Raw genomic sequence first — 13,664 nt, 5'->3', positions numbered from 1 at the left:
GGCCCTTTAAACTTCACTTCTCCTCTCTCTATTCTGCCTTTCAACTTTAGTTCCTTACTGCTTCTCTCTCTGGTTCTATAAAAAAAACCTGGCACCCAGGCCCCGACAACATGGTTATTTTGAGACATTAGTCTGCCATCTTCTCGGTCTGCCAGCTTTCTGAATAAAGTCATATCCCTTGCCTCCACATCTCCTCTTCTGCATTCATTGGCCTGTCGTGCGGTGAGCAGAGCGAGCTTGGACTCAGTCAAACTAGTGCAAAAGAGGCCAAGATGAAGCTTATTGGCCCAAAGTTTTCCCGAGGCCAGCAGCCCCCACTGCGGGCTGAAGTCACCCCACAGATGGCTAAAAATCATGGCCGGGGCCTCACTGATGCCCCAGGTCCAGGCAATGAGAGGCAGAAAGGAGCCTTTTGGGGCTTCTAGTCTAAACGCTCTTAATCTTCATCCCCAGAGCCAGACCTGATGCAGGGCCTCACCCGCAGGAATTTCAGACCTCAGAGAACTTCTGAGGCAAGTTCAGGCTCCAAAGCTCCCCATCCGCTGGATCCTCCCCTACCCTCCATTCTAGCCCAAACCCTTGAGAGCAGGAAAAGGTCCCCCAGAGAGGCGAAGCTCCGCTGTGGGGAGGGGCTGGTTTCTCAGAACCCCGTAGCGGGGAGCTGCCCGCGGGCACAGGTACCTGTGGAGCAGGGCAGCAGGAGGTCCATGACCACCGAGTCGGCGCCCTTGGTGTACACGTTGATCTCATCCGTGAGGGGGTGCCTGATCACCACCGACATCCTCTTGCGGATGGAGTCGAAGCCCAGCGTGTGCAGAAGCTCGAAGGTGAGCCTGCCCAGGTGGGGCAGCTCCACTGACACCTGGTCGTGCAGCCGGCCCACGAGGGCGCAGCTGTAGGCGCGGGCGGCGTGCACGAGCGCCGCCTCGTCGGGACTCTCAGCCTCGTAGCGCAGCTCCGGCCTGGGCTCCGGCCCCGTTGCGGATCGCTCTGCGGCCCAGCTGTCTGCCGCGCTGCTGTAGCCGTTGCTGGCGAGGTGCGGGGCCCCGGGGCCCAGCCTCTCCTCCAGCCTGAGCAGCGCGCCGTCGTTGGCCAGCGTGGACAGAAGGCTGGCCTTGGGCGCAGACTTGGCGGCCACGCTTGCGCTCCCGACGCTGCTGCCGCCCAAAGTCAGGCGACTGGGTGTGAACCTCCGGAGGAAATCTTCGATGGTCTTCACTGGGGACTTGAGCTCGAAGCGCACCCTCACCTGGCAGGGCAGAAATCAGAAGGTAGGTGAGGCATCTCCCCAGAGGCCTCACCCCAGCCCCCACAGGGCTGCCCTCCAATTCCCCAGGGGGTGCTGGACGTGGATTTTCCATTTCCCTCTGAAAACTGCAACCAGAGCCAGCATGTCTTCCTTGAGACCACCCCTTGGCTCTCCCCGGCACCTCAACACAGGTTCTGCCACATGCATTCTTTCAGAATGTGACTGATTGTAGTGTAGGCACTGGGTGGCCCGTGATGCCCAAGACTAGACTTTGGAACTGTCCCCTTATAGCGGTTCCCTTGCTCTTCAGAAACTTCCCAGAAGTGGGCCTCCCACTGCCTGGAACAAACCTTGCCTTTTTTTTTTTTTCCAATTAAAAAAATCATTTAACAAAATTTAGACATTCCTTTGGAATTATGTCCATAAAAAATTTAAGTTTACACAATATTTCCCAAACCCCAAAGAATCTTTCCTAGAGACACATTCATATGCAGTCTGAGGAGTCTGCTCCCTGCATGGAGCTCACGCTCCATGTGAGTGCCATGTGCTCCATATGTGACCGTGGGCACAACACTGTTCAGTCACGTTGGAGTTTCTCTTACTTATTCGGTAACTGCAACAACACCTGGGTCAGTCAAGTAGGGTCTAGCCTAGAAACCAGATGCCTCTTCAGCACAGCGTTCCAGAGGAGCTAAGGAAGGTGGAGGAAGGGCCCTGTGGGATGTGGACGCTGCTGACAGCTGAGCACCAGCAGGAAGCGACCCCATCTAAGGCTGGCAGCATAAGCCTGTGGTCTCTCAGTGGCAGAGCCTGTTTGCTTGAGACCAACTGGGCCCCTGGGGCTTCCCCAGGTGAGTGAGGTGTGAGAAGAGCCTGGAGGGGTCCCACTGCTACCAAACATGCTGCCGCCACCACAGAAGCAAGAGGTCCTTGTTCTCCCTTTGTCACCCCCAGCGGCTTCACCAGCAGAACCTGCTGGCAGGGCTGGACTGAGGAAGGGGCCTGGGAGAGTTGGGGGCGACGTCAGGAGACAGGCCTATGGCATGCATCTCACCCAAGAACCTTCACGTGTGTCCACTTAGAGTTGTTTGGCTGTACACGCTCAGCCATGCTTAGGTGCACCCTCCCTCCAGGTCCACCTGGAGGAGTACTTGGCTCAAAGAGGTGCCTTTCACACATGAAATGCTCCTCTCTTTGGAGAAAATCTTGATGTTAACCCAAACAAAATCCAACTTGGGTGTTGTTATGTTTCCACCACCTTTAGTAACTTACCACTGATTCTCAACCACTTTTTGAACGCTGGTGTTTTAACAACCTTTGTTAGCATCACGGATATTTCCTGTGTGCCAAACCCTACTCTGAGACCTTTCCCTAAATCCCAGCATTGCCCCCACACCCCAGAAGGGGAGTCTGAGACACAGGAGGGGACTGGTTTATAGTGATGTTTCAAGTCCAGGCAGCTCCTCCCTGGGCCCCAGCCTGTCCTCTGCGCGCTGAGGCTCTGGTCAGCACGGAGGCAGCCAGCACCCCCACCTTAAGCCCTGCCTGGACGCTCTGTCCCTGTCTCACCCCAGGCTTGGTAGCCGTCTCTGGCTGGCCGTCCTCTCCCTCTTGACCACAATCCTGGCGTCCGCCCACCACAGTCTGGGGATGTCCCCACAGAGCTGTGGGGCTGGTGTGCCCTGTCTGAAGCCCTCAGTGCACCCCCAAAAGCTGAGAGTGGTGCGCAGTGACCCAGGCTCCCTCTCAGGAAGACAGACACCGCATCCAGGCCTAGGCCTCTGTGGGCTTCCAGGACGGAAGCTCCCGAACTTGCCTTTTGTCGTGGCTGATCCGGGGATGTGACCACCACTGTGTTGCAGATGGTGAGCGCAATGAAGAAGTCGAAAATGTCAGACAGCTCGGGCGAGAGGTGGTCCAGCGGGTGCTCCTGATGCCTCGCGGAGGCCAGGCACCTGCCACACTCGCGCACCTTCTCCAGCAGCTTGGGGTCAGGCGTTACGTCCTTCTCCTGAGGAGGACACAGAGGCCGGGGGTCAGTCTGATCCAGGGACTGGCCCACTGCTCTTTTGGTGCTTGACTATTTAGGGCACCTCGATTTTACCAGAAGCTGTAAACAGACCTGCACCTCACACATACCCATCACTTTATAATGACAAATTATATATCATCTTAATTGTGTAAGAATATACAGCCTACAAATGAACTGAAATGCATATATTTTTATATATAAGAAGGTATATATGTTGTTTATAAAATAATACCTCCAAGAATATATATTACAAAGTAACATACCTTACTCAGAAATATTTGGAGAAATAAGAGAATCATAGGGAAAATGTAGCAGGTCTCTATTACACCACCTCATAGTAATATATACTTTTTGAAAAACACGCTTCTCTGCTTTTCCTTTGTCTTTTTTTCTATAGATTTACGTTTTAATCAAAATACTTTATACGTAAATGGCAGTTTCCATTTCTACAAAAACATTATATCGCCTCAACTTTACCAGGCCTTTAACAGCCTTTTGAAAACATATTTTTTAACAGCTTCAAAACAGACATAATTTACTTGACCATTCCTTTATCACTGGGTATATTTCTTCACTGTTTTATTGATGTAAATGACACACTGATAAGCTTCTATGCACAGAAATTATTCACTAAATCAGTAACTACCTAGGTCAAAGAGTTGTTGTTTAGGTGCCAAGTCGTGTCTGACTTTTTGTCTGACTTCATATATTTCTGACCCATACTGCCTCCAAAATTGGGATCAGCAAAGGCTGGGAGAGATTTCCATCATAGTCTCCCTCCTGCCTGGGGTGAGAGCTCCGTGTCACATACCCCATGCAAACCCACCCACCAGCGACCACAAGTCTACCATGAGTCTAGGTGACCTCTGTGGCACCTTCTGTACAGGTTTCCAAGAACATAAAAGAGTAAGGCCACCATACATGAGCAGAACGGATTCTCCCTCACTGAAAGGATCTTTCAGAGGTTGTCACATGCACTTCTGGAAATTTCCCTACCAGAGAAAATTTGGCAGCTGACAAGGCAAGGGATGGATTTGGGCTCATCTAACTCAAACTCTTTTTCTTAAACTTGGGTTTTTTCAGAGCTGTCATCTTGCCCTGCTGTTGTATTCATCTCGTAGGGCAGGACGGACTTCCTTTGTGTCCCCCATCCTAGTGGTCACTCGCGGTTCCCAGCCTGAGAAGTCTGCTGTGTCAGTGCTTCAGGAAAGATTCCGTGGAGTGGGGAGAAGACACTGGCCAGAAAAACACTCCCTGACTGAACAGAGGAAACCCCACATGCAAGAGCAGATGCCTTCGGTGCCAAGGGGCGGTCAGAGGAGGGCAGGAGGACTCACCATGGGGCTGCTGAAGGCCGTGAGCTCGGTCAGCATGCTGACGCGCCGGGCCTCCGTGCGGCTGCCCGTGCGCCGGTGCGCCCTGCTGCTCTGGCTCTGGTGGGCAGCTCGGGCGCTCGGGTGGCCCCCGGTGCCCCCTCGCAGGGGCAGCGAGCCCCCCCTGGGAACCACCTCCTCCTCCTCTGAGTCTGCTTCCTGGTACCTGGCCAGACGCTGGGCTGTGGAGAGAGGGACACCAAGTCACACTTCGTGGGGAGGCCAGGCATGAAACTGAGGGATTTGGGTTCCAATGAGGCACACGCTGGGTGTCCCCAGGCCCTCTCCCTCTTCTTTCTGATGGTGAGACCACATTTGACAGGGGTTTCCACTGAGGGATGAGGGCTGTTCTCATTTACATGTACCTTCAGTGAACCCATGGGGCTTACGTTCTCAACTCTACTTCACAGATGAGAAGACAGAGTCTCGGCTCATTAAGGTCACAGGGTGCAGGGGTGAGGATGTCACTTACGCCCTCAGGTTGCAAAGCCCACGTCCCATCCATGATGGCACAGAGGCCGTCCCATCCCACAGAAAGTCAGATGTGGGTGGAGTCACGCACGGCCCATCTGTTCAGCAGAGCCCCAGTGTGAATGGGGTGGATGGGCAGGAGGGCTGGAAGGCCCACAGAGGAGCTGGGCTCCAGGCTTGGACCTTCATCCCAAGACCACTGAGACACCTGCTCACTGGGACCATCAGGACAGGTCATACCCCCATCTTCCCTTCCTTGAGCGCCTGCCTTGCAGTCAAGCAGAAATAGCAATTCTGGGGCTGTGCTGAGGGTGCTCTCCTGAGGAGGCTCCTTGCTCAGAGTCGGGTGGGGAGTGGGTGCTGTACTCACCCCATGAGGATGCGCACTTCCCACTGGGGAGGCTCACACCCTCCTGGGCTCACCCAGCGGGGACGAATGCTCCCTGAGATCCCCCCAGCAGGCAGCGCTCCGCTGAGGCCCGTGACTGTGATGCTGCGCTTGAGCCCTAGGGGGTGCCGGGGAGCAAGAGTCCCTGAAGCTGCCAGGGCTGCTGTGAATCAGGGAAATGCACGGTGCCGCTGATTGCTAATACGGGCTCTCAACACGTCTTCTCAGCTTTACCTAGTTAGCTCTGCGTCTTTCATCATGGATGAGCAGCAGGAGAGCATCACAGGGACCAACACAAGCAACTACTAAGGGCGTCCAGGGCAGGCCTGGTGCGGGGTGGCAGCTGGGGGCGGCCTGTGCGAGGAGCTGAGAGAGTCGACCCCATCTGGGCTTGCCAGGGCATGGGCTGTCATGCGGGTCAGGCCCTGAACTCAGCATCTTCCTCGGGAAGACTTTTTAGAGATAAGGAAAGGGATCCAACTAGTTTATTCTAAAGGAAACCAGTCCTGAATACTCATTGGAAGGACTCATGCTGAAGCTGAAGCTCCAATACTTTGGCCACCTGATGCAAAGTGCTGACTCAATGGAAAAGACTGTGATGCTAGGAAAGATTGAAGGCGGGAGGAGAAGGGGACAACAGAGGATGAGATGGTTGGATGGCATCAGCCACTTGATGGACATGAGTTTGAGTAAGCTCCAGGAGCTGGTGATGGACAGGGAGGCCTGGTGTGCTGCAGTCCATGAGGTCACAAAGAGTCGGACACGACTGAGCAACTTCAACTGTTGTTGAAGTTCAGCAACAGTCTGAACTTCAGCAACTGAAGGAAAGGGAAGTCACCCGCCCATGGCTGCCCGGCTGTGTAACTGCCAACCCCAGGATTCCACTTCAGGAGCTCCTAATCCCAGGAAAAGACTCCTGCACACACTGCCTCTGAGCCCACACCGCGGCCACCTGGTGGTGTGGTGCTGAGAGGGTGGCAGGGAAGGCAAAGCCAGGACCGGGCCTGTCCAGTTCCTGGGCTTGGAAACTACGAGTGTGGTGTCAGCCTCCCGGGGCACACCGGCCTGCCCACGCTCCCACAGCAGTGGTAGATATTAGCCTGAGAGTTGCCGTCCCTCAGGCCACTGCTGTGTCTGTGTTGTGTGAACGGGCAGCAGTGAGGCCCTCAAGGTCCTTAGGGAAGATGGGGCTAAGAGGCAGCTGACACTTGACCCTCGTCCTGTACTGTCACCAGGACATGAGGTAGAGACGGATGCACCTAAGGTCTATGTGGCCAGTTCAAGTACACGTGAGCTAAGCTCACTGCTCAGAGCCAAACTGACCTGAATTCATTTTACTGATCTGAGATGTTAGACCATGGCAGCACCCACTAAGGCAGACCTCGGCCCTGGGGGTCACTGATCATTGTTCTTCTTTAAATCACACTTCAGATACACCTGGCTGTTTCTACCTTCTCCAGAAATGCTTTCCTGTGTCTTCTGGGGTGATGGACCACTCTGGTTTTATGGTAAGCATCTGACAACTCTCAAAATCCTTCTGTAATCTTATGTGGAATTCTGCCCACAGAGCCCCAGTTCCAGTTTAATGGCTGACTTTAGACCTGGTCCCCTGAGTCCTTCACAACCAGCCTGAATTCTGCTTTTAGGACTCCAAGCTGTTCTGCACAAGTCCAAGGAGTCCAGGAAGGGACAAGTCAGAGAAAGAGGCAGGTGGGTGGATGGGACACTGTTCCTGACCATTTATTATTGGGTGGCAAATAAAACATTAAACAAATTGGATATGTTCCTATGCCTTCTATAAACTTCCATAAGCCTCTTACCCTTACCCATTAGAGGGCAAACAGAATTAAAACCACAATCACAGAAAACTAACCAAATTGATCACATTGACCAGAGCCTTGTCTAGCTCAAGAAAACTATGAGCCAGACCAGTAGGATCACCCAAGATGGACAGGTCATGTGAAGAGTTCTGGCAAAACATGGTCCACTGGAGAAGGGAATGCAAACCACTTCAGTATTCTTACCTTGAGAACCCCAGGAACAGTCTGAAAGGCAAAAAGATGTGACACTGAAAGATGAACTCCCCATGTTGGCAGGTGCCCAGTATGCTACTGGAAAAGAGTGAACTCCAGAAAGAATGAAGAGATGGAGCCAAAGTGAAAACAACACCCACTTGTGGATGTGACTGGTGATGGAAGTAAAGTATGATGCTGTAAAGAACAATACTGCATAGGAACCTAGAATGTTAGGTCCATGAATCAAGGTAAATTGGAAGTGGTCAAACAGGAGATGGCAAGACTGAACATTGACATTTAAGGAATCAGTGAACTAAAATGGACTGGAATGGGTGAATTTAACTCAGATGACCATTATATCTACTACTGTGGGCAGGAATCCCTTAGAAGAAATTGAGTAGCCATCATAGTCCACAGAAGAGTGTGAAATGCAGTAGGTGGATGCAATCTCAAAAATGACAGAATCATCTCTGTTTGTTTCCAAGGCAAAACATTCTATGTCATAGCAATCCAAGTTTATGCCCTGACCAGTAATGCTGAAGAAGCTGAAGTTGAAAGGTTCTTAGAAGACCTACAAGATGTCCTAGAACTAACACCCCCCCAAAAATTCCTGTTCATTACAGGGGACTGGAATGCAAAAGTAGGAAGTCAAGAACTACCTGGAGTAACAGGTAAATTTGGCCTTGGAATACAAAATGAAGCTGGCAAAGGTTAACAGAATTTTGCCAAGAGAACATCCTCTTCCAACAACACAAGAGACAACTCTATACATGGACACGACCAGATAATCAATACCAAAATCAGACTGATTATATTCTTTGCAGACAAAGATGGAAAAGCTCTATACAGTCAGGAAAAACTAGACAAGGAGCTGACTGTGGCTTAGATCATGAACTCTTTATTGCCAAAGTCAGACTTAAATTGAAGAAAGTAGGGAAAACCACTAGACCATTCAGGTATGACCTAAATCAAATTCCTTACCGTGAAAGTGAAAAATATATTCAACATATTAGATATGAAAGACAGAGTGCCTGAAGAACTATAGAAAGAGGTTTGTGACATTGTACAGGAGGCAGTGATCAAGACCATCTCCAAGAAAAAGAAATGCAAAAAGACAAAATGGTTGTCTGATGAGGCATTACAAATAGCCGAGAAAAGAAGAGAAGCTAAAGGCAAAGGAACAAAGGAAAGATATACCCATTTGAATGCAGAGTTCCAAAGAATAGCAAGGAGAGATAAGAAAGACTTCCTCAGAGACAAATGCAAAGAAATAGAGGAAAACAATAGAATGGGAAAGACTAGAGATCTCGTCAAGAAAATTAGAGATACCAAGGGAACATTTCATGCAAAGATGGGCTCAATAAAGGACAGAAATGGTACGGACCTAAGAGAAGCAGAAGACATTACGAAGAGGTGGCAAGAATACATAGAAGAACTGTACAAAAAAGATCTTCACGACCCAGATAACAACGATGGTGTGATCACTCACCTAGAGCCAGACATCCTGGAATGTGAAGTCAAGTGGGCCTTAGGAAGCATCACTATGAACAAAGCTAGTGGAGGTGATGAAATTCCAGTTGACCTATTTCAAATCCTGAAAGATGATGCTGTGAAAGTGCTGCACTCAATATGCCAGCAAATTGGAAAACTCAGCAGTGGCCACAGGACTGGAAAAGGTCAGTTTTCATTCCAATCCCAAAGAAAGGCAATGCCAAAGAATGCTCAAACTACCACACAATTGCATTCATCTCACACACTAGCAAAGTAATGCTCAAAATTCCCCAAGCCAGGTTTCAACAGTACATGAACTGTGAGCTTCCAGATGTTCAAGATGGATTTAGAAAAGGCAGGGGAACCAGAGATCAAATTGCCAACATCCACTGGAATCATCAAAAAAGCAAGAGAGTTCCAGAAAAACATCTACTTTTGCTTCAATGACTACACCAAAGCCTTTGACTGTGTGGATCACAATAAACTGTGGAAAATTCTGAAAGAGAGGGGAATATCAGACCACCTGACCTGCCTCCTCAGAAATCTGTATTCAGGTCAAGAAGCAACAGTTAGAAGAGGAAATGGAACAATGCAATGTTCCCAAATCGGAAAAGGAGTACATCAAGGCTGTATATTGTCACCCTGCTTATTTAACTTATATGCAGAATACATCATGCGAAATGCCAGGCTGGATGAAGCACAAGCTGGAATCAAGACTGCCAGGAGAAATATCATTTACCTCAGATATGCAGATGACACCACCCTTATGGCAGAAAGTGAAGAAGAACTCAAGAGCCTCTTGATGAAAGAGGAGAGTGAAAAAGTTGGCTTAAAGCTCAACATTCAGAAAACTAAGATCATGGCACCCAGTCCCATCACTTCATGGCAAATAGATGAGGAAACAATGGAAACGGTGAGAGACTGTATTTTCTTGGGCTCCAAAATCACTGCAGATAGTGACGCAGTCATGAAATTAAAAGATGCTTGCTCCTTGGAAGAAAAGCTATAACCAACCTAGACAGCATATTAAAAATCAGAGAGATCACTTTGCCAACAAAGGTCCATCTAGTCAAGGCTATGGTTTTTCCAGTGGTCATGTATGGATGTGAGAGTTGGAATATAAAGAAATCTGAGCGCTGAAGAACTGATGCTTTTGAACTGTGGTACTGGAGAAGACTCTTGAGAGTCCCTTGGACTGCAAGGAGATCCAACCAATCCACCCTAAAGGAAATCAGTCCTGAATATTCATTGGAAGGACTGTTGGTGAAGCTGAAACTCCAATACTTTGGCCACCTAATGCAAAGAACTTACTCATTGGGAAAAAACCCCATCCTGGGAAAGACTGAAGGCTGGAGGAGAAGGGGATGACAGAGGATGAGGTGGTTGGATGGCATCACTGAATCTATGGACGTAAATTTGAATAAACTCCGGGAGTTGGTGATGGACAGGGAAACCCTGTGTGCTGCAGTCTATGGGGTTGCAAAGAGTCAGACACAACTGAGTGACTGAACTGAGCTATGCTTTCTGTTATATGATTCATTTTAACACTCAGAATATGATGAATATCATGATAATTCTTGATTTTATAAAAGTCACAAAAATCTCATGCTTCCAACAGATCTTTCCCACCAAATGCCCCTAAAGAGCAGCTTCCTATGCCTCCATGTTGTCCCCCTGTTCTGTATCTGCTTCTGTTTCTGTGGCAGGGTTTCTTTGATGTTCTGAGATGCCGTTCCAGAGATGAAGGGGAGTCCTGCTTGCAGAGCAGGTGCCCCCTCTCTGGGAGACATGATGGCCCCAAAGACACTTCTGTGGCATGGGGACCCTCTCCTGATTCAGATGGGTGGCAGGCTGCCGTCACTCCTCGACATAGGAATCAGATGACTCCCTTGTGCATTCAGAGGGGATGGAGGGAAGCAACCAAGGATGAGAAAGCAGGTGGGAGGAGGAACTGATTGCCCAAATTCCAAAGAGAGATGACACTTCTCTCTGGGACATTGTATTTCATTGGAAAGAACACAGAATAGACTGCCCAATACCCTGCTGAACATTTTCAGCTGATAACAAGGAAATCGATGGGTGGCAAAGGAACCATCTCTTTACCTCTTGGTATGAGAGAGACAGAGTGCCTCTGATGTGAGTTCCTCAAAGTTTCCCTCCTTGGTTCTGCTTGTCTGGCAGAAAATGAATGTTTAAGCAGAGGCCCACACCAGACACTGCAGGGAGCAGGGTGCGATCAGCACTGGAGAGGGCGTTTCTGTAGATGATGGTCCAGAGTTGCTTTGACAGCCTGTTTTATTCTCCCCTCAAAATCATCAATCCCTGAAGCTCTGTGTGTGTGTGTGTGTATATACGCACACACAAGCACACAGGCATGCAGCTCTGATAGCTCTCTGGTCCTGCCCAGACGGAAGCTCTGTCCCCAGACTTACCATTTGCATCATGAGAATATTCTATGCCAGACACAGTGCATCTTCGGAAAACCATCTTATTCTCAGTTAAAGTGCCCGTTTTATCTGAGAAGATATACTGTATCTGCCCTAGGTCTTCCGTGATGTTCAGAGCTCGGCACTGCAGCTGCGAGTCTGTTTCCTCGTCGTATAGTTCTATATCCTGGTTAATGAAGTACACTTGGCATACTTTAACAATTTCGATAGAAACGTACAAGGAAATAGGAATCAAAACCTAGGAGACAAAGCACACAGAATGAATGACTGTGAGGACCTGCGAGCTGGGGATTTTGTTTTCAATTAAAATGACAAATAACTATAACTGCAAGTAAGTAGGGACTATACTGTACCTTTCAGAGCTTAAACAGGCTGGCTTAGAGTCAGTATTGTTAGACTATTAGAGTATTGGCAAAGAGTTTAAACTAGGGCAGCCTATGGTGCCACAGAGAGGAAATCCACTATCATGTCTGGAAGCATGGAAACCAGGGCTTGTATAGAGGCAAGCATTTTCATGTTACTAAGTTGCACGTGAGAGAAGCTGGGGAAGGAGAGAGAGAAACAAAACAGATGGCACAGTCAGAGTCCTCAAAAGCAAAGTCACCTCACACCCAGGCTGAGCCGGGGCTCCCGACGGCAGGAGCTGCCCGTGCCGCAGACACACCCCACCGTTCAGGAGAGACAGTCTTTTCAGAGGCGGGTTCTGTGCTGGAGGACAGTCTCTGTGATCTTGGACAATACAGAGCAGAGGCAAGAGGCTTGGAGAAGAACAGTCACAGTTATGCTTTGACAATTCAAGAATAACCTTCATAAAACCAACGTTCAATTTTGTCTTTATTTGTGCAGTAACCGTATTATGCTGATACTTACAGGTTCAAACTATCACATCCCGACTAACTGGGTTCTTTGGGTAACTTAAGCATATGTAAATGCAACGCCTACTACAGTACTAACTCAAGGCTAGAACAAAATTTGCATCCATAAAAGGAGACTAATTTGGAAAGTTAGATAAGACTACTGCCCGTTGTGTGAAGCACATGTAAAAAAGATAGCAGAGCCCGCCTTTAAGGCAAAGGCTAAACCTTCTGCTCACTCTGTCTCCCTAAGAAGGGGGGCAGAGATGCTTGCTGCCCCCGCCACTCCCACAGGCCTGTGGGCCATAGTTTCTCAGTTAATGATGAGGACTTGTTCGGGAAGCAGGAGAACTAATGATAACAACAACAACAATAATAACCAGTGCTGCAAACTGCAATGTGATATCCTGAAACGACTCCTGGAAAAGAAAAAGCACATCAGTGGAAAGGCTGCTGCTGCTGCTGCTAAGTCGCTTCAGTCATGTCCGACTCTGTGCGACCCCAGAGACTGCAGCCCACCAGGCTCCCTCGTCCCTGGGATTCTCCAGGCAAGAATACTGGAGTGGGTTGCCATTTCCTTCTCCAATGCATGAAAGTGAAAAGTGAAAGTGAAGTTGCTCAGTCGTGTCCGACTCCTAGCGACCCCATGGACTGCAGCCTACCAGGCTCCTCCATCCATGGGATTTTCCAGGCAAGAGTAGTGGAGTGGGGTGCCATTGCCTTCTCCAGTGGAAAGACTAGTAGAAGCTAAATAATGTCTGGAATCTTGTTCGTGGCAGTCTTAAAGCTGGCTTCTCAGTTTTGATCATGTACCATGGAAATGTAATACATTTACATTAGGACACATTTGGTGAGGGGCACGTGAGAACTCTCTGTACTATTTTTTATAACTAGTCTGTTGATCTTAAAATTATTCTAAAATAAGACGTGGGCTTTCCAAAGAAGTAATTGATTGAAAAAAACACTGATCAAAAAACCAACCCCTCAGAACCTAAGAATCTTAAGAACAGTAAAGGAGAATTTTAACTTGAAAAAACCCCAGAAAAGGTCCTTTAGATAAGTCAGGTGGAACACAAAAGGCAACACATTCATCAGGTGAATCTGTGCTCCTCCCAGATGCAGAATCTGTAGGAAGGTCTTAGAAGACTACGGTGACTTGAAGTTCTCACCAGAAAGGTAAACCAGCTGGCATACGGAACTTAGTATTGTTACCTGCAAAACTATTATCATTGTCAAAAACGAGTAAACTGCTGCTGGGACTGGGGATAAAGAGGTGCCATCAGACTCAGGGACATCAAACAATGATTTCTTCTCTTGATAGCGCTGCACCCACAGTCCATGTCC

The 13,664-nt window shown here is 49.0% G+C and overlaps 1 protein-coding gene across 2 annotated transcripts in view; it reads right to left on the bottom strand.

Moving 5' to 3' along the window:
• ATP10A (ATPase phospholipid transporting 10A (putative)) overlaps nt 1-13,664 on the bottom strand; it is a 183,250-nt gene that overhangs the window by 37,359 nt on the left and 132,227 nt on the right. For both annotated transcript variants that reach the window (XM_045163832.1, XM_045163831.1), the window contains exons 6-10: nt 13,533-13,663; nt 11,452-11,704; nt 4,619-4,836; nt 3,066-3,260; nt 682-1,249 (exon numbers count right to left, since the gene is read on the bottom strand). In XM_045163832.1, the coding sequence (XP_045019767.1) occupies nt 682-1,249; nt 3,066-3,260; nt 4,619-4,836; nt 11,452-11,704; nt 13,533-13,663 (1,365 nt within the window). The remainder of the gene's footprint in view (nt 1-681; nt 1,250-3,065; nt 3,261-4,618; nt 4,837-11,451; nt 11,705-13,532; nt 13,664) is intronic.

This window comes from Bubalus bubalis, chromosome 20, assembly GCF_019923935.1.
Source record: "Bubalus bubalis isolate 160015118507 breed Murrah chromosome 20, NDDB_SH_1, whole genome shotgun sequence".
Classification (NCBI taxonomy): Eukaryota; Metazoa; Chordata; class Mammalia; order Artiodactyla; family Bovidae; genus Bubalus; species Bubalus bubalis.
The sequence above is the reverse complement of the archived record's forward strand: the minus strand, read 5'-3'. Positions and strand labels throughout refer to the sequence as shown.